At 38.4% G+C, this 20892-nt stretch overlaps 1 protein-coding gene across 1 annotated transcript in view; it reads right to left on the minus strand.

Annotated features, from left to right (window-relative positions):
* The window catches only part of CASK (calcium/calmodulin dependent serine protein kinase), a gene marked incomplete in the record, with an annotated part of 361613 nt that overhangs the window by 26292 nt on the left and 314429 nt on the right, over positions 1–20892 (minus strand). The window contains 5 exon segments of the mRNA XM_045164543.1: positions 7220–7416; positions 9048–9083; positions 10501–10569; positions 13403–13471; positions 14522–14607. Of these exon segments, the coding sequence (XP_045020478.1) occupies positions 7220–7416; positions 9048–9083; positions 10501–10569; positions 13403–13471; positions 14522–14607 (457 nt within the window).

A 20892-nucleotide genomic window follows, 5' to 3' on the forward strand; every position in this document is an offset into this window, starting at 1 on the left:
TGAATGGATTTTGGATTTTAACAAATGCTTTTCCTGCATCTAATGATAATGACTTTGTGGATTTTTCTTCTTTAATCTGTTAATATGGTGGATCGGTTTTCAAATGTTGAACCAGCTGTGCATTCCCAGTACAAACTCTACTGGGTCAAGATGTATTCTTCTTTTTGTATATTGCTAGGTTCAGTTTGTTAATATTTTGCATCTGTGTTCATGAGGAATATGGGTATTTAACATATTCAAAATGTATTGAATTTTGGTATCAGGGTAACACTGGGATTATGAAATGTGTCAGGAAGCATTCTCTTCTACTTTCTTGAAGAGTCCTTCCTCCCTGCCTCTTTCTCTTGCTCATTGAGGGCTTTATTTATTTTTGGTTAGGAGAAAGGCATTTATTGGGAAATAATGTGAACTGTCTCTCAGCAACAGTACCAACGTCAATCTCCATATATTACCTAAGTGGCATCCAGAGGAGGCTGATGAAACCTTTGGGAATTCTTCCAGTACAAGCCAATATGTGCTCTTAGTCATAACTACAGCTTCTGTGAGGCATATGCTCTTTGGAAACTTAAACAGAACTGAGGCATTTTTGAAAGGTTAAGAGACCAAAATAAAAAAATCCTGACCTCGTGAAGCTTATGTTATAGTGTACAGAGTATCTTACAAGAAATGATTTTAAGCTTAAAAAAAGTTCCCGGTAAAAATTTGTGGTGTGGTCATGTGTGGTGTAACGAGAGAGGAATGAAACTGATTTTTACCAGACACTCAGGAAATGAATGTTATTTCTTTTAGTTCTGCAAGTGCAAGAAAACTGTTAGAATTTAGGTCAACATGGAGGAAATTTCAAACACATGTTTAACATTTATTGCTGACTTGGATGAGGATCTAGTAGGCAAGGGAAGGGATGACACATTCAGGGACTCAAACCATATCCAAGGATTAGACTGATGGGCCTTGTCAAGCAAGATGAAATTTACCATGGATAAAGAAGGTAAGGTATTTGGGTTCAAAAAAATTGATTTCTCATCTGGAGAATGTGAAAAATTTGATTTGGTACCAATACATCTAAACAAAGCTTCTGGGTTTGGCTGATCGGATTGTTTCAAATCTTTCTCATTAGCATTACATGTCTACCATATGACATTCTAGAGACCAATTCACTTTTCCAACAAGGAATTCTTTTTCCCCTCAGCTGGGAATGTCTTCTTGTACCTCCAAAGTCCTCCTCAACATCTCAAGGGAACATACTGCCCAGTGGGCCTCTTCCTCATTATTCTAGTTAGAATTCCTTTCTCCCTCTATAGTCTTTGCAACTGTATTGAGCTCAGTTTTTCTGAAGTAAACTGAAAATAATATATAAAGTATAAAATTTCAGTTTTGAAATATTATACATCCCATGAAACCATCACCATAATCAAAATAACAAATATTTTCATCATCCCAGGACTTTTCTTATGTCCTTCTGTAATTCCTCCTTCCTCCTACAGATCCCCAGGAACTAAAGGTTAGTTTTGATTTTCTAGAGTTTTATATAAGGGAATTATATAGTATGTTCTCTGTTTTGCCTGGAAACCCAGCCTAGTGATTTTGAGTTTCACTCATATTGTTGTGTGTTACCAATAGTTCCTTTCTTTTAACTGCATCCTATTGTATGGATATGCCATAATTTGTTTATCCACTGACCTGTTGATGAAAACATTAAAAAATGTTTAGAAATTTAATTAAAAATTTTTTTAATTAAAAAAAATTGTAATAGGTATGTGGCCACTAAGTTTTTGTTAGTGCATTTTTTTGTCCTTGGAAATTCCTTTAGGTTCTATTTCGAATCTGTTATGCCATTCATCCCTCCCCACATACTCTGAAGATATTTTTTAAGCATTGTTGTTCAGTCACTCATTTATGTCTGACTCTTTGCAACCCCATGGACTGCAGCATGCCAGGCTTCCCTGTCCTTCACTATCTCCTGGAGTTGGCTCAAACTCATGTCCATTGAGTAGGTGATGCCATCCAACCATCTCATCCTCTGTCATCCCCTTCTCCTCCTGCCTTCAATCCTTCCCAGCATCAGGGTCTTTTCCAATGAGTTGGCTCTTCACATCAGGTGGCCAAAGTATTGGAGCTTCAGCATCAGTCCTTCCAATGAATATTCAGGGTTGATTTCCTTTAGGATTAACTGGTTTGATCTCCTTGCTGTCCAAGGGACTCTCAGGAGTATTCTCCAGCACCACAGTTTGAAGGCATCAATTCTTCTGTGCTCAGCCTTTTTTATTGTCCAGCTCACACATCCATACATGACTACTGGAAAAACCATGCTGCTGCTGCTGCTAAGTCGCTTCAGTTGTGTCCGACTCTGTGCGACCCAATAGACGGCAGCCCACTAGGCTCCTCTGTCCCTGGGATTCTCCAGGCAAGAACACTGGAGTGGGTTGCCATTTCCTTCTCCAATGCATGAAAGTGAAAAGTGAAAGTGAAGTCGCTCAGTCGTGCCCGACTCTTAGCGACCCCATGGTCTGGAGCTTACCAGGCTCCTCCGTCCATGGGATTTTCCAGGCAAGAGTGGGGTGCCATTGCCTTCTCCGAATTAGAGAAAGGAAATGCCATAGCTTTGTCTATATGGACCTTTGTAGGCAAAGTAATGTCTCTGCTTTTTAATACGCTAACTAGGTTTGTCATTGCTTTTCTTCCAAGGAGCAAGTGTCTTAATTTTCAAGGCTGCAGTCACCATCTACAGTGATTTTGGAGCCCAAGAAAATAAACTCTCTCACTGTTTCCATTGTTTCCCCATCTGCCATTAAGTGATGGGATTGGATGCCATGATCTTCGTTTTTTAATGTTGAGTTTTAAGCTAGCTTTTTCACTCTCTTCTTTCACCTTCATCAAGAGGCTCTTTAGTTCTTCTTTGCTTTCTGTCATAAGGGTGGTGTCATCTGCATATCTGAAGTTATTGATATTTCTCCCAGCAATCTTAATCCCAGCTTGTGCTTCATCCAGCCCGGTATTTAACATGTACTTTGCATATAAGTTAAATAGCCAGGGTGACAATATACCACCTTGACGTACTCCTTTCCCGATTTGGAACCAGTCTGTTGTTCCATGTCCAGTTCTAACTGTTGCTTCCTGACCTACATATAGGTCTCTCAGGAGGCAGGTAAGGTTGTCTGGTATTCCCATTTTCCAGCTTGTTGTGATCTACACAGTCAAAGGCTTTAGCATAGTCAGTAAAGCAGAAGTCGATGTTTTTCTGGAAATCTCTTGCTTTTTCTATGATCCAATGGATGTTGGCAATTTGATCTCTGGTTCCTCTGCCTTTTCTACATCCAGCTTGTACATCTGGAAGTTTTCGGTTCACATACTGTTGAAGCATAGCTTGAAGGATGTTGAGCATTACCTCGCTAGCATGTGAAATAAGTCCAAATGTGTGGTAGTTTGAGCATTCTTTGGGACTGGAATGAAAATGGACCTTTTCCAGTCCCGTGGCCACTGCTGAGTTTTCCAAATGTGCTGGCATACTGAGTGCAGCACTTTAAAAGCATCTTTTAGGATTCGAAATAACTCAGCTGGAATTCCATCACCTCCACTAGCTTTGTTTGTAGTGATGCTTCCTAAGGTCCACTGGACTTCACATTCCAGGATGTCTGGCTCTAGGTGAGTGATCACACCATCGTGATTATCTGGGTTGTGAAGATCTTTTTTGTACAGTTCTTCTGTGTATTCTTGCCACTTCTTCTTAATATCTTCTGCTTCTGTTAGGTCCTTACCATTTCTGTCCTTTATTGAGTCCATCTTTGCATGAAATGTTCCCTTGGTATCCCTAATTTTCTTGAAGAGATCTCTAGTCTTTCCCATTCTATTGTTTTCCTCTATTTCTTTGCATTGATCACTGAGGAAGACTTTCTTATCTCTCCTTGCTATTCTTTGGAACTCTGAATTCAAATGGGTATATCTTTCCTTTTCTCCTAGCCTTTTGCTTCTCTTCTTGTCTCAACTATCTGTAAGGCCTCCTCAGACAACCTTTTTGCATTTCTTTTTCTTGGGGATGGTTTTGATCACCACCTGCTGTACCATGTTACGAACCTCTGTCCATAGTTCTTCAGGCACTCTATCAGATCTAATCCCTTGAATCTATTTGTCACTTACATGGTATAATTGTAAGGGATTTGATTTAGGTCATACCTGAATAGCCTAGTGGTTTTCCCTATGTTCTTCCATTTAAGTCTGAATTTTGCAGTAAGGAGATCATGATCTAAGCCACAGTCAGCTCCTGGTCTTGTTTTTGCCAACTGTATAGAGCTTCTCCATCTTTGGCTGCAAAGAATATAATCAATCAATCTGATTTCTGTATTGACCATCTGGTGATGTCCATGTGTAGAGTCATCTCTTGTGTCGTAGGAAGAATGCTATGACCAGTGCATTCTTTTGGCAAAACTCTGTTAGCCTTTGCCCTGCTTCATTTTGCACTCCAAGGCCAAACTTGCCTGTTACTCCAGGTATCTCTTGACTTCCTACTTTTGTATTCCATTCCCCTATGATGACAAGGCCATTTTTTTTTTTTTTTGGTGTGAGTTCCAGAAGGTCTTGTAGGTCTTTATAGAAGCATAGTTAGTGTTAATCACTCAGTCGTGCCTGACTCTTTGCGACCCCATGGACTGCAGTCCACTAGGCTCCTCTGTCCATGAGATTTTCCAGGCAAGGATACTGGAGTGGGTTGCCATTTCCTTCTCCAGGGGATCTTCCCAACCCAGGGATCAAACCCAGGTCTCCTGCACTGCAGGCAGATTCTTTACAGACTGAGGTATAAGGGAAGCCCTTATAGAAGCCCCCCCCCCCTTTTTTAAACAACTGTGCTTACTAGCAGGCTTTTAATAATCAGTAATATGTATATTACTTGGTCTCCTAATTCTAATATATGATGCGGGTTTGAGTCTCTTCCTGGTGTCTGTTATTGCTCACTGGTTTCCATGTGCACCTGCGTATTTTGACTTGCTGGTCACTGCCCTGGAGAAAGTCCATGCTGTGGGTGGTTAGGAGGAGCCCTAGGATAAAAGTGCTTTCCTTCAGAGACTTTCATTTGTCTATAACAGATATATGGAAGTATTAGTAAACAAGAAACCTCACATCAAATGCATAGCTGGACTTTCCCTGGCTGTCCCAGGCTATGTGTACCTGGGTGCAAATTCATTTGGGGTAGACCAGTGGCCACAACGGAGAAGGTGATGGCACCCCACTCCAGTACTCTTGCCTGGAAAATCCCATGGATGGAGGAGCCTGGTGGGCCGCAGTCCATGGGGTCACTAAGAGTCAGACAAGACTCAGTGACTTCACTTTCACTTTTCACTTTCATGCATTGGAGGAGGAAATGACAACCCACATCAGTGTTCTTGCCTGGAGAATCCCAGGGACGGGGGAGCCTGGTGGGCTGCTGTCTATGGGGTCGCACAGAGTCGGACACGACTGAAGCGACTTAGCAGCAGCAGCAGCAGAGGCCACAATGTTTTCAGGGGAACTTTGTTTTCCTTTTGCTCTGCTCACTGACAAGGCATCCTTCTCTACAGTCCCCTGGTGTGGAAGGGAAGTAAGGGAATGCTTATCAGTTTGCTCTTAACCTAGGGATATAGCTTTTTGCAGTCCTGACAGTGTGGGATGGGTTTCCTAACTGATTCTCCTACTTATACAGGCCTTACTGGGTCTTAACCTTGGTCCTCTGGCAGAGAAGTTCTTAGTAATAGAATGCCCTCATGGCAAAGTGGACCAATTTTGGACTCTCATTTTTACCGCTCTGATTAATGGCTTTCATATAAAAATTGGTCACTGAGTTCCCCAATACCTTTTAAGGTAATTTTCAAAAACATATTTTCTGCAGCACTTCTCATTTTTTTCCACCAGGAGGATTGGTCCAGACAATCTAGTCTACCATTATAGGCAACAGGAAGCAAATCTGCTTTTCCACTGTCATTTCTCAGGCTTCCCCCAGGGGACTTAAGAGTTATAGGTATTGGTGAGACATAATTTATACAAATGATCTGACCAGGGAGAAGAGGTCTAGAATCTACATAAATATTTTCAAGCGACACTCATTCACATATGGCAACATTCAAGAACACATTTTGTAAAATGTAAATATCAGTGCTAACATAATAATATCACTAGCAAAAGGACTTAGACATCACTTTCCTCTCACTAATGCTTAAACTGTTTTTTGAAGATCAGACCCAAAGATGGCATCAGAGGGAAGGCTTCTACTTCTGTTATGTGGGCCTATGTTTCCTAGTATAAAATGATGGCATCTGAAGTTCTTAGCTCCAATGTGCTAAATTTAAAAGTATTTTTGGGAACCCTGGAATTTAGCTGAAAGAAGTGATCAAGCAAAAGAGATTAACTGAAAAATCCCTTTAATTAGTAAAAAACTGGGTGAAAAAAACTATGCGTCTATGAACTTGATGCCTTTAATCTCTTTTAGTTAGGTTCAAATAAGTATTTTGGACATGAAGATCTCTCTCTTTTGAAGATATCTCTTTGGCACTAGATTTCTGATATATATTGCCAAAGTACAGACAAAGGTAAAACTATCAGCATTTTTCAAAAAACAGCAAATTATAACATTAATAACAGAAATAGATTTTATCAAAATATACAATAATCCCTAACTCCTCTGAGTTAAAAACATGTCTGAAAACTGCCTGATTTTAACCTGCTTTCAAAGCTTAAACTTGCTAACTGACACACATTTTAAAAGACTTGGCAGGGTAAAGAACGAAGCTTCTGTCTCCCTTCTAATAGTGAAACACTTTAAATACCTGGAGTGACCGTGAATCCTGGCATCTGAGTTTTTCACTGGTGGTGGAGTGGAATGGGGTTGGTGAGAGCATGTGGAGGCGCAAAGAGAGGGTACATTAAAAAAAAATGCAATTCTAAAAGGCTGGAAAGAGCATACAGGCGTAGAGGGCTCTGCTAAGAGATCACGATGTGACTATGACCCGACTCAGCCTCTCTCTAGACCTTCCTCTCCTGTGTGAAACAAAGACCTGACTCTATAAAGAGGAGCTCATTCGGGGCTGACAACTGAGAATTCTCGGCAGACTCATTTGAATTGCGTTTGGCTAATAGAGCAAACAATAATATATTAAACAGGTTTTACCCTATAAAACAGCAAAATATAAAGGTGGAAAATGGCTCGCCAGGCTTCGTTTATATGAGAAACCAAAACAACACAACACAGACATACCATTCCTGAAGTTCTGGAGAAGGAATGAGACCTGCCGTTCCATTTTTGGAGTTTTCCAGTTTACCCTGCCACCAATTGTGATCGTCCTTACTAATAATCTGGATAATGTCACCAACTCTGAATCGAATGCCAGCTTCTTTGCAGGGGATGAGGTCATCCTTAGCTGGATCATATTCAAATTGTGCTCTTACATAGATCTATAAAACAGGAGTTTGTAAGAAAAAACGCCACAGTGACATGAAAGAAAACAGTCAGCTCTAACTGAATAACCATGGACTAACACTACAATACGAACAGGACATTAGATGGTGAACACAAATATGATGCATGGAAATACAACACAGAAAACTGCTACCACTAGAACAATGTACTATTTTTGATGTGTACAGTTACAAATCTCTGCTCTTTTTATTTGGATAGAACACTTAAGGTATTTGTTCAATAAAGACTTTATTTCTGCTTTTACTATAACAGAATAGGCTTAAAATTATAGTGAAATATGCTTACCGTTTGAAAATCTGCATATATGTAGTTGATATTATGGGTAAGTTGTCATGATCACGTGGCAGGCTTTAAGCCATAACCACAAGCATTCAGGGAAGGTTTTGACCATAAAGCAGCACGATATGAAACTAGCAAGAACTCAGTGTTGGTAACGTGCTATAAAATGCCTCCATGACAACTGGCAGTGTGTCTACACACTGCTGATAAACTTAACTGTAATTCAAACATTTTAAAAAAGCATTTAAAGGTAGTTTAATTTTGCAAATAGCATTTCTACTTTATATTTGCATTTTACTCTTCTTCGAGAAGAAAAATGAATTTAAGTCCTACGTTGGCCAATGTAACACTTAAAATCTGCAGAGCTTCAGGAGATGGATAGTTCAAGGCTCTGAGTTTTATGATATGTAAAGGTAACTAGTAAATATAAAAGGAAACAGATTAGCATACAAGGGGTTATCACATGGCACCATTTTATGAATTACTGGATTTCTAAATAATGTAAAACAAGGTGCTAGATATTCAGTATTGCATCATTGGAGTGATTTCTATCAGGTGCTAGTTTATGCAAATCTTAACTCCCAATCTGATTACTTTTAAGAGCACATTTCAAGAAAAATTCCATAAAATTTCTATCTTGAAATTACATTTGAATATTAATATTAAAGTCACTGTAAAACCAACCTGAAGGGTTTGGAACTATTGTGTTATTATTCTGTTTGTTTCTTTTCAGAAATCCAGCCTATAAAAGTTATAAGTCTCTGCATTTGCACCTAAAATTTATACTCAAAGTGCCAGCAAATAAAAGTTGCTTGTCTCAGGCAGCACTTAACTTTTCATGTTTGATTAGGATGTAAAGCCAGGATTTTTCTGTTGTTGTTTTTTCCCCACTGTATATGGCTTTTAGAAATACACATGCAGATACAAATTAAGAAAAAACCTTCAAACTTCAGATAATTATTGCTTAAAAATGTTCATTGGAATGTACATTTTAGTTATTCTTAGAATTCGAAGTATTTTGTAGCCTTTAAAAATTTATTTCCACCCTAGAGGCCGGCCCATAAGATCCCCAAAGGCTGAATTCTTAACCATCAACACAAAATGATCAGGTTGAAATTACAATAACCATCACAGCTACAAAGATGTTAGGGAAAAAATCCTTATAGAGAATTAGTCATGTGTAATGTGTTAAAATGAAATGGTACAAGCTCTCAATGCTCAAATGTTATGGTCCAAAATGCAGACATTATGGGATGGAAAGGGTTAATAAAGGATTGGCTATTAGCAGCTCAGTTTAGAGAAATTTCTATAGAGGATATCTATTCACCTGTCGTCCTTTTGGTTGGGTAGTTGATGGCAAGTCCTGTAGAATAAAGCCAACCCAGGAGAAAAATTTTCATTTACTTTTCAAAGAGTACAAGGTAATTTGTGTGTTCTGTTACATTATGGTTAAAAAATGAGCTAGATTTAAGTTGTAAAGAGATAATATACATTATTCCATTTCTCAGAAATGTTGAGTTATCAAAAAAGAAAAATCAAACCCAGGCCATTTAGCAGCAAGCTGAAGAAAGCAGGTAAATTTAAGCAGAGAGAAATGTGTTCTTAAGAAACAACTCAGCATCTTCAACACAAAAGCCACTGCAAGTGAAACAGCCTATTTAAAACCCCCCCCAAAACTCAAAAGAGCTATTGCCCTTTTCAACTTAGTCACTGCAACCATTTAAGATTTTGAAAAATTCAATGGTTGTATGGATTTTTTACCATCTTAGAGTTGTTAAATGTTAACTGTTATAAATGAATTCCTTTGGTAGCCTATTTTGAAGTTGCAAATAAAAGTCACAGGAAATTTTCTAACATTTCTCTTACTTATATCATTCCATCTGAGGTGATCTCAAATTATTTATAAATTATCTCAAATTATTTACAAATTTACCTCATAAAAATGATAAATTTTTAAAGGGCAAGTTAATAGGAAAAGAGTGATACTGCTGTATCATTAGAACTCTCATTTTTAACAGCAATATCAGCAACTTAAGAGATTTTGTTATTTCAAAATATTTCAAAAATTCACACACCTGCACCTATAAGTGCTCCCATTTGCTTACATAAATTAAAAACAATTCTTTTTACTTTCCAAAATGGATAGTTCTGACAAAAAGTAAAATTCCAAGTTCAAGTCAAAATATAAAGTACTTTGTGTTAAAGATGTGATAATAGCGTGGCTTAAGTGCAGTTTGAAGCCAGTTCCTTTTGCTTTTCATATCCAGGCAAGGCTTATAATTCACAGAAGTATGTGCACGTACCACAATAACAGAGGGCACACCAATTCATAAACTTAGATAGCGGAAACTAAACATGTTGCTGATATCACTCAGAATAGACAACTACAAAGCCCAAGAATACCCAAATTCCTACTCTGCAAAATTCTTACATTTCTTTATCTTTCACAAGTGAAAAAAAAATGTTGAGAAATTTCAACAAATTTTCATTTACATCCTCTGCATAACTTTGAGCAAAGTCATAGACAGTAGCTGGGTGACACAGAAATATTTTGAGAATGACCAAAGCAGTCTTGAACTACAGTTCTTAAAATTTAACTAATGAAAGGTATTTTCAATGAGAAGAACAAGATTTTCCAGGAGTAAACTGCATTGTAGCTGTAGTAGCCTTGTATATTGGCAGAAGACAATATTTCCACTGAACACATGTAACTAGAACACTCATGGCAGGTGGCACCAACAAAATTGTCACACTTTGCTGTGTGGAGCTAGAGTTCTTACCGAAACAGAATTGTTAGTGCTGCTATGACCATTAGCTGGGGACTGTCTGGAAGTGGAGGGGGAATCTCTCTGAAATAAGACACAAGGTTCATTAACACAGAACACCAGCAGAGAAACAAGAGATATTCATATCAACAGTTACAACCACAGGCTGACAACCATTTCCTTTGAGGTTTTAGCTGTAAAGGTGCCATACTGACTTACTTGCATGATTTCAGAGAAGCACGAAAAAATGTTTGTGCAGTCTGAAGATTCACATGTTGTAAGTGATGACTGTGTCATTCATTAATCATTTCTTTCCTGTCTCTAACATTCTATAACCTTTGCTTTTTTAAAATGAGAACCCGAAGGGTGACTTGATATTAAAATCCTATCAACTACTATAAAGTGACAAAGATTACTATAACATTGTGCTAAAGATTCCAATTGCATATCTTTTTTTAACTGAAAATTAGGTGTTAAAAGTATTTAATAATCTTTAGGTACCTCAGTATCAAAAATTACTGAATGACACAATTTGAAGTGAAGTGAAGTCACTCAGTCGTGCCCGACTCTTTGCAACCCCATGGACAGTAGCCTGCACCAAGCTCCTCCGTCCATGGGATTCTCCAGGCAAGAGTACTGGAGTGGGTTGCCATTTCCTTCTCCAGGGAATCTTCCTGACCCAGGGATTGAACCCAGGTCTCCCGCATTATAGACAGACGCTTTACTGTCTGAGCCACCAGGGAAGTGAAATGAACCTTAAAAAAAGACTTCTTACATTGCAATCACCTTAGAATCTTTCTAGGCTAGATATTACTAATAAGGGTAAAAGACAGTTATAGACCAGAGAAGAAACCTTTATTTTTTTAGAATGTTTTAGTAGATTAATTAAAACAATAATCTTGAGCCTCTACAAATATTACACTTTTGGCAAAGATTCCAGCAGCCACAGCCAACTATACTATATGACGCACTCAAAATCCTTTCCAGGCTCCACTCCCTTGTTGTCCAAATCAACTATAATGTTAAAACAAGGAGAGGATGAAAGTAAGTATTTAAAATTTTAGTTGAGTTCTTGGAAATCTTTGAAATATGCATGTCCGCTCAAAAGACATTTACTTTTTCTAGAAGACTTAAAGAAAACTTCTGGAACCTGTTGGCCTTTCAATAATGGGATCTCTTAGATGAAGATTCTCAGATGTTAGTGAGCAGAATGTCGAGGTGCCACCCCCAGAGACTCATGTCAGTAGGGCCAGGACGTGGGGTGGGGGTCCCCGCTATTACCAATGGCCAGGGTGATGCTGAGGTATGTAGCCAGAGAGCCTTTCTTTAGGAAGTACTGTTGTAGCTGGGAAGAATTCAACCACAGGCTTGAACTCTGCCAGAGGACAGGAGAGTCAAAGAGACTGGGGGGGGGAGGTACCTTGATTCCTACTATTCAGAGGTTGAGAAGGTAAGAGGGGGCTCTTTTTACTCAAGAGCATAGCATTTATATGTGTCCTACTGGTCTTACGTCAAAACCAGTTCAACCACTCAAAAACACAAGAGAAACTTATATAACTAACACTATCTTCTGGCTAGTGAGCCAAAAAGACAAAAACCAATTGGATTTACTAAATTTCTTCCAAGATGTGAAATGGTATGAGGACCACTTATGATTTTTAGAATATCAGAATGCTTGACGTAAAAGATGCATGTGACAGTTTTTCGTTTCCAGCAAGGTTTGTGTACTAGGTAACAAATTTCAAAACTATGAATCCTGGAACAGAAGCAGTTCTGTATTTTGTTTTGAAATGTAATTGAAGTTCCATAAAAAGCCACCAAGAGGAGCTCAAGACTTGGTATAACAGAAACCCCACTTGTCATGGCTCACTAAAAATATACTTGATGAAACTACAACTTCTTATACCTATCTTCAATAGGTTTAGGGAAAACAGGAAGCCTCTGATTTTTCTTGTGAAATTTACATCATTACTAGAGACAGGAAGAAACATTGTAATTTCTCCCTCAACTTCTCCTAAGTACAAATTCAATTTTCTAGACTGGTTCCAGTAAGGTGCCAGCCAGTCTTAAACACTCACTGGAGGAAACGTGTACTTCATACTGATGTTATACATACTTGGAAGGTGCACATCAAAGTGCGAGCTTCAGAAAAAAATATTCAAACTGAAGGTGCAATGACCGAAGGATGCCCCCACTTAGGCTGGCTCATATTTCCAAATATAAAAAGAATGATTTTTGAATCTCACTTGCTAACCAACAGCAAACTGAATAATACAGGTTGGGAAAGCTACAGTTTCTCAAGGATAAGCCTACTGTAAGAAAGGAACTTGGGATTTGTATTACTCTAGAACACTTACTTGTTTCCAAGTCAGATAACATTCCAATTTAAACAATTTCACAGAAGGTTGTAAAAACCTCTATTCCACTAATAACATCAGTTATCAATTCCTCACAGGCTTAAAATCCATCTAGAGACCTGTCAGAATTATTTGAATACCTCTATCTTAACAAGAAATAGACCACTTTTCAGATTCTTGGAAAGAAGAACTATCTAATGTGATTTCTTAACAAGGGAAGTGAATATACTTCCTGGAAACATTATTGCAATTATCATCTTTCATCCTCCCCCAGAGACTCATTCTTGATTAAACCTCTGTCATTATTTGGAGCTTCTCTCTATGTATTTTGCTTCGCTTCCAGCCTGCAGGAAGTTCAGGTGCTGAGGAGAACCCCGTGGAAGAGGGCTGAGTAGGTGGGTGGGACCTACTCTGTTCCGTTATCTTTGTTGTAAAATTGGTGTGCAGTGATCAACAGCACAGGCAGAAACAATTTCCCAGAAGAAGCCAAAACATTCAGCCATCAGCAGACAGTTAGTTAAGAACCCAGAGGAGATGGGGTGTTTCGTTAGAGCTATTACCTCACAGGACGATGACTGAGTGCGGTAACTTGGCACGATCTTGAAGGTGATACTCCCCCGCATTTCCCGCTGGAGGAAACAGAAAGGAGAGCTCTTTGAACAAACAAATGTTGCACACAACAACGCGTAAGAAACCACTAAAAACGTTTCGGGGGTATTTAGTGCAAGCCAGCCGACAGCACAGGGGCCTAAAAACGAAACCGAGTTACAAAAGCAGGAACTGCTCACAGTAACAAAGGAGGCTGCTCCTGGGAACAGCCCTGCAAAGTCAAGGCTGACTGCCCTGTTCACACAGCAATGGTGCAACAGACCTCTGACGGTGATCTTTTCATAGATGCGGAGACAACTCTAAGTGACATGCCTTTTGAAAGTGAATACAAGTTGAAATGGACTACAGAACAAGTAATTATGTAAGAATTATATTTGGGAGGCTACATGATGATGGTGTACTCCATAAAATCTGCTTTTTAGTTCATAATTTAGGCCTTAGTTTTGACTGTCAGTGACTCTGTGGTGCTTACTGTACTTTCAGTAGATATAAATAGCACAGGAGGCTGCTACACTGCGGTGGGAAGAAGGTGCAGGACCAGAGGTCTAAACATCTCCCTCTGCTCACCAGGGCCCGTCATTCTGCAGCACCCAGCCCGCCCCAATCCAAAGCCTAATTTGAACACCAATTTTGGATATATATGGTAAAAAAGGGCCTGGTCTACCATGAGTTTCCTTTTCCCTGCTCTATAGAGAAATCCCATATAGCTGGCTATGACTCAGCTACACAGGAAAGAGGTTTCCGACATTGCTGATGTCAGCAGAGTTGAGGTCAGTAGGAAACTAGTTCACAAGTACGCACAACTGCAAAGGTTTTCTTTAAACATCTGCTCACTAAGAACCAGGAGACAAAGGGCTGAAAGGAGAATGTTCAAGCCCACACTGCTGAAAATGGGCAAAATGTTTCTAAGCTCTGCTGCATGTAAACATTTTTCTAGTTCTCAGTTTCTATGAATGTTGTACAAGACCACGCAGATGAGGGTACCAGATTACAAAAGAAGACCCCTTATTTAATAAACAAGTTAATGAACTGAAAGCTGATTTCAGAAAAAGAGACTTTCATTTACTCACAAGCATTTTTTGCAGCTGTTCCACTGTTTGGTTGGCTACACTGATGCCATTGATTTCTCGAATTTCATCTCCGACATGAAGTGTACCTAAGAAATTACACAAAATTATAAACATGAAATGATATATACTTTTATAATAATAAAATCCAAAGTCAGCAAGGTAAGTAATTTTTAAAAAATAAGCTAAATACTGAAGGCTAATAATTCAGAACCAGGTATGAGTTAGGCTCATATAGTAAACTCGCCAAAACAGATACACCTAACTTATGGAGGACACAGTTTTGAAAGATGACTAAAAATCTGCTTATTTTTCTGAGAGAGTCCTTATGTATATAGCTGTTTAAAACTATGACTTCCAGATGCAGCCTGTCTGGGTTCATATCTCTGCTTCATCATGTATTAGCTTCCAGATCTTGGGTAGCTTACTGAAAATTTACCTGAAAACTCATATTTATAAAATGGAGATGAAAATAGTATCTATCTCATAGGATTGTTGTGAGGATTAAATGAGTTTATTAGATGCAGAGGACTTAGAACTGTTCTTGGTGCATAGTGCCATTTAAGTATTTGCTGATATCATCATTATTATCTACCAAATATGATATAAAGGTTGTTGATTTTTCAAAGAATTGTGGTGATAATATCTGTATATCAATAAATTTATATTAGATATACTGCAACTTTTTAATAATAATTTGGTAGGCACTTCAGGGTTCTGTCACACTTCAACTAGAAAAAGTGAGAAACAATGGTTAAATAGTGTTATGTAAATTTTTGCTTTATTTATGAATTGCACACACGTTTAGTCATTGACCTGACTTCATTATGCAAAGCTCATGGTATCTTTAAGACATACACACTAAAATGCAGATAAAAAGCCTTGTATTTGCTTCAAAGTAATCCAGGGGCAGTAGGGCAAATACAGGTGAAATCAGTATGGTCATGAATTAACAATAATTCTACCTGGGTTATGGGTACGTAGGTGATCATCGCACTATTCTTTCCACTTTTCTCTACTTGAACTCACTGCACTATTCTCTCTAACCATGTTTGAAAGTTAACATAATAAAACATAAAACAAAAATTTGGGGACTTTTGTCTTCAATATGGTAGATTGCTGCTAAGTCGCTTCAGTCGTGTCCAACTCTGTGCGACCCCATAGACGGCAGCCCACCAGGCTCCCCCGTCTCTGGGATCCTCCAGGCAAGAACACTGGAGTGGGTTGGCATTTCCTTCTCCAATGCATGAAAGTGAGAAGTGAAAGTGAAGTCGCTCAGTCGTGTCCAACTCCTATCAACCCCATGGACTGCAGCCTACCAGGCTCCTCTGTCCATGGGATTTTCCAGGCAAGAGTACTGGAGTAGGGTGCCATTGCCTTCGCCTCAATATGGTAGATTAGGCACTCACAAACTCTCTTACAACTATATCCCGTGCAGGGCTCACCCCTTGAAGTGTTACTGGTCTCACAAAATGAATGTGAATCCCCAAGAATACTTCCCATTTCCATCCCCACTCTCCCTTCCACAGATAAGAACCCAGTGAGCTGGATCCAGAGTGGCGGCAAAATCAAGATGGAATGAAACCAGTGGGAGGGGTAAATGCCATTGCCACACTGCCTGCTGGCTGCCTTCTGAGTCTTGGGCCAATAGCAAGTTAGAGAAGCTAAGCCCAGGATTCTGCAGGGAGCCAAGACCCAGTTCAGTGGCACTCTGTGGCAGCTGGTAAAACACAGAACAGACCACTTTTGGAGGAAAGTATTCCCAGTTTAGGCTCCCACGACTTCTACTAATTTGAGCAAGCAATAAGCTTATAATCAAAGATTACCAAACATACAATAAGGCAAACTATTATGTTGAGTCATCAGAAAGAGAAGAAATAGATTCAGATCCTCAAGGAGGATAGATGCTGGAATGGTCAGATATAGACTACAGGAATACCTTGTTTCCTTGTGCTTTGCTTTACTGTGCCTCAAAGATAACCACATTTTTTATAGATTGAAGGTTTGTGGCAACCCTGTGTTGAGCAAGTCTATCTGTGCCATTTTTCCAACAGTGTTTGCTCACTTCCTGTCTCTGTATCACACTTTGGTAATTCTCACACTATTTCAAACTTTTTCATCATTATTATATTCGTTATGGTGATCTGTGATGAGTGATCTCTGCTGTTCTGGGAGTGTTATGAACTGCGCTTATATAAGATGGCAAACAATTGATTGTTGAAATTGCACCAAAGGATTTAGAATATTATATAAACTTAGTTAATAAAGCAGTGGCAGGGTTTGAGAGGATTTACTCCTGTTTTGAATGAGGTTCTACCACCCGTAAAATGCTATCAAGCAGCAGTGCATGCTACAAAGAAACCATTTGTGAAAGGAAGAGTCGATCAGTGAGGCAAACTTCATTGTTGTCTTATTTTAAGAAACTGCCACAGCCACCTCAGCCTTCAGCAACCACCACCCTGATCAGTCAGCAGCCATCAACATCCAGACAATACCCTCCACCAGGAGCAAAGAATATGATTTGCTGAGGCTTAGATGATGGTTAGCATTTTTTAGTAATAAAGTAATTTTAAATTAAAGTATATACATTTTAAAAGACATAATGCTACTGTACACTTAGTAGATGATAAGTGAAGTGAAGTTGCTCAGTCGTGTCCAACTCTTTGCCACCCCACGGACTGTAGCCCATCAGGCTCCTCCATCCATGGGATTCTCCAGGCAAGAATACTGGAGTGGGTTGCCATTTCCTTCTCCAGGGGATAGCATAGTACAAACATAACTTTTATGTGCACTGGGAAACAAAAAAATTCATGTGACTCATTTTATTGCAGTGGTCTGAAACCAAGTCTGTAATATCGCTAAGGTATGCCTGTATAAAATAGATATATGTTAAAGAAAAAGAAAGAAAGGGACCTTTTCTACAAGGATGAGTATGCAACAAGAGATTATCAGATGTGAACAGAGATGTGAAAATAAGAATAAGAACAAGTGACTAGTACTTCTAGAAAGGAAAAATATAATCAGTAGCATAAGTCAATGAATGGATGAGTTGAACGGGAGTTCAGATATGGCTGAAGAGTTTCAGCTAATTGGAAGACATAACCAAATAAATTAACTAGAATGCAGGTCAGAGAAATAAGGAGGTAAGGAAGATAGGAAACAAGAAATAAAACATGAAAAAGATATTAAGAGATATGGAGGGAATGTCTAACACACATCTACCTAGAGTTCAGAAGGAGATGATAGAGTGAATGTAGAGGCAATATTTTAAGAAATATGGTTGCAAATTTTCTTGAATGATGCAAACAAGATCACAGAGCTCCAGGAAGAATAATGTATCCCAAATAGGATAAATAAAAAGAAAGCCATGCCAGGAGGTAGTAAAACTACAGAACATTGAAGACAAAGAGCTTAAAAAGTCCAGGGAGAAAGGAGAGATCACCTACAAAGCAAGGACAATTGTAGTGACACCAGATTTCTCAAGATCAAACAACAGATGCCAAAAGAAACCGGAATGGTAACCATTAACCTAAAATTGTGCTCTCAGCAAAAGTAATCAAGATTGAGGTGGAAATGAAATATTTACAGATAACACCACCTGAAGGAGTTTATCAACAAGAGACTATCACTAAAGGAACTATAAAGGATATAGTTTAGGAAGAACGAAAAATGCTTACCAAAGGGTGGTCTGCAATGCAAAAGGAATAATGAACAAATAAAATCGTAAACATTTATGTAAATTCAAACAACAATGGTCATGTATTTTAAGATAATTTCAAATTTGTGGATTTAAAATAGGACATAATAAAAATGCTGGGCAAGAATAATATGTAAGTCAAGTAAGAAAGTGAAGTTGCTCAGTCGTGTCCGACTCCTTGCAACCCCATGGACTGAAGCCTACCAGCCTCCTCCATCTATGGGATTTTCCAGGCAAGAGTACTAGAGTGGGTTGCCATTTCCTTCTCCAGGGGATCTTCCTGACCCAGGGATCAAACCCCGATCTACCTCACTGCAGGCAGATGCTTTACCGTCTGAGCCACCAGGAAAGCGCATGTAAGTCAAGAATGGGATCTAACTTGATTCCAATGTCTTTGTATTCTTTGAGAGAGTGGAATTAATATACCGTTTCCCTTTAGTGTGAAAGTGAAAAGTGAAAGTCGCTTAGTTGTGTCCGACCCTTTGTGACCCCATGGACTGTGGCCTGCTAGGCTCCCCTGTTCATGGGATTCTCCAGGCCAGAATACTGGAGTGGGTGTAGCTGTTCCCTTCTCCAGGGATTCAACCCAGGTCTCCCGCATAGCAGGTGTCTGTCTGAGTCATCATATGTCAAGTTAAATATGTATGACAAGTTTTCAAGGTAACCACCTAAAAAGAGAAATAGAATGCTGAAAGTCTAAGCTACCAGGGCGGAATGAACAAACATGAAGAAAAACATCAGTTAAAATATGGAATAAATTAAAAAAAAACCCAAGATGATAGAAATCATTACTGAAATATTAATGGACTACATTAAATATTGATGGACTATCCTTGCCCATTAAAAGATAGCAATCATCAGAAAGTGAAAGTCACTCAGTTGTGTCCAACTCTTTGCGACCCCATGGACTGTACAGTCCATGTAATTCTCCAAGCCAGAATACTGGAGTGGGTAGCTTTTCCCTTCTGCAGGGGATCTTCCCAACCCAGGGATCTTCCCAACCCAGGGATCTAACCCAGGTCTCCTGCATTGCAGGCGGATTTTTCGCAATCATCAGAGGGCACTACAAAATGAAAACCTCAGATTTAGAAATGTTTGTAAGACACACTCTACAGCACACAGGCACAGAACGGTTAGAAATAAAAGAACAGAAGAAGACATGCTAGCAAATAACTAAAACAAAGCTGGAATAACTACATTAAAATAAAATAGGTTTTAAGTAGAAGGTATAACAAGGATAGACATGGTTACCAGGCACTTCTATGCTCCTAATAAAACAGCCTTGAATATATACATCAAGAGATCTATAGGTAGAAATAGAAAAACTCGACTGTGATAATTGGAATATTTCAATAATTATTGCTAGGTCAAACAGAAAAAAAATTAGTCAATATATAGAATGTTTGAACAACAATTAACCTTAAGCAATCATATAGAGAACTGTGCATGTAACAGGAACAAAACAGTCTTCTTAGGTACAACATGGGCCATTTATAAAAATGATGAAAGGTCTATGCCATAAAGCAAATCTGACCAAACCTCAACAAAATGGTGTCATATAGACCGCATTCTCTGACTCCAGTGCAATTAACTTAGAAGTAAAACACAAAAAGATAGATAGGAAACCCTCTTAAATGTGGCACATAAAAAAATCTCTAAATAACTTGTAGGGCAATGAAAAATATAATAATAGAGATGTTAAAAATACTTATAACTGAATTATAATAAAAATGCTTCATCTAAAAACTGGTAAGATACAGATAAAACAGTACTTCAAGAGGTAGAGTTTAATCTTAAATACATAGAGATGAAGAAAGACTGGAGTAAATGAACCAAGTGTCAGATTTTAAAAGTTAGATAAAACCAATAGAAAGTAGAAGGAAGGAGAAAATAACAAAATAGGTCATGAAAAAATAAAATAGGTAAGTTGATCAGGAGGAAAAAGACAAGGCACATATAAATGACCTTAGGAATAAACATGGGTACATAATGACAGAGACAGTAGAAACATTCATAAAAACGTAAGAGGACACTAAGAAGAAGCTTACTAGAATAATTTTAAAAATGTAAAAAATTTCAGGAAAATGTAATTTACCAAACTCACCCAAGATATAGAAAGCCTGACCAGCCTTATGAATGTTAAAGAAACTGACAGTGGTAACAAAAAAATATTCCTTAAAACAAAACATAAAACACCAGGCCTTGATTGTTTTATAGGCAAGTTCTACTAAACTTTCAGGCTACAAATCATTCCAATATTATACAATATTCAGAGAACTTACGAAGAGAGTTTCTCCAAGTCATTTTATGAGGCCAAGGTAACTTTGAAAGTAAAATCAGATAGAGAAACGTAGGAAAGGAAAATTAACCACAGGCCAGTCTCACTTACAATTGTGATCACAAAAATCTAAAACAAAATAATAGCACACAGAATCAAGCAGTACGTACCAAAAGATAATACACAATAAATACCCTGGGCTTATCTGAGAAATGCTGGGGAGGTTATCATTAGGAAATCTTTAAAAGTCATTCACCACGTTAAGAGAAAAGAAAATAAATCATCTTAGCAGATGCAGAAGAAGCATTTGATAAAATTCAAACTCAATCATAATTTAAATGTCCAGTAACTAAGAATATAAAAGAACTTCTTCAGCTCTAATAAAAAAGTATCTACTAA

The sequence above is a fragment of the Bubalus bubalis genome, chromosome X (genome assembly GCF_019923935.1).
Source record: "Bubalus bubalis isolate 160015118507 breed Murrah chromosome X, NDDB_SH_1, whole genome shotgun sequence".
NCBI classification, from domain to species: domain Eukaryota; kingdom Metazoa; phylum Chordata; class Mammalia; order Artiodactyla; family Bovidae; genus Bubalus; species Bubalus bubalis.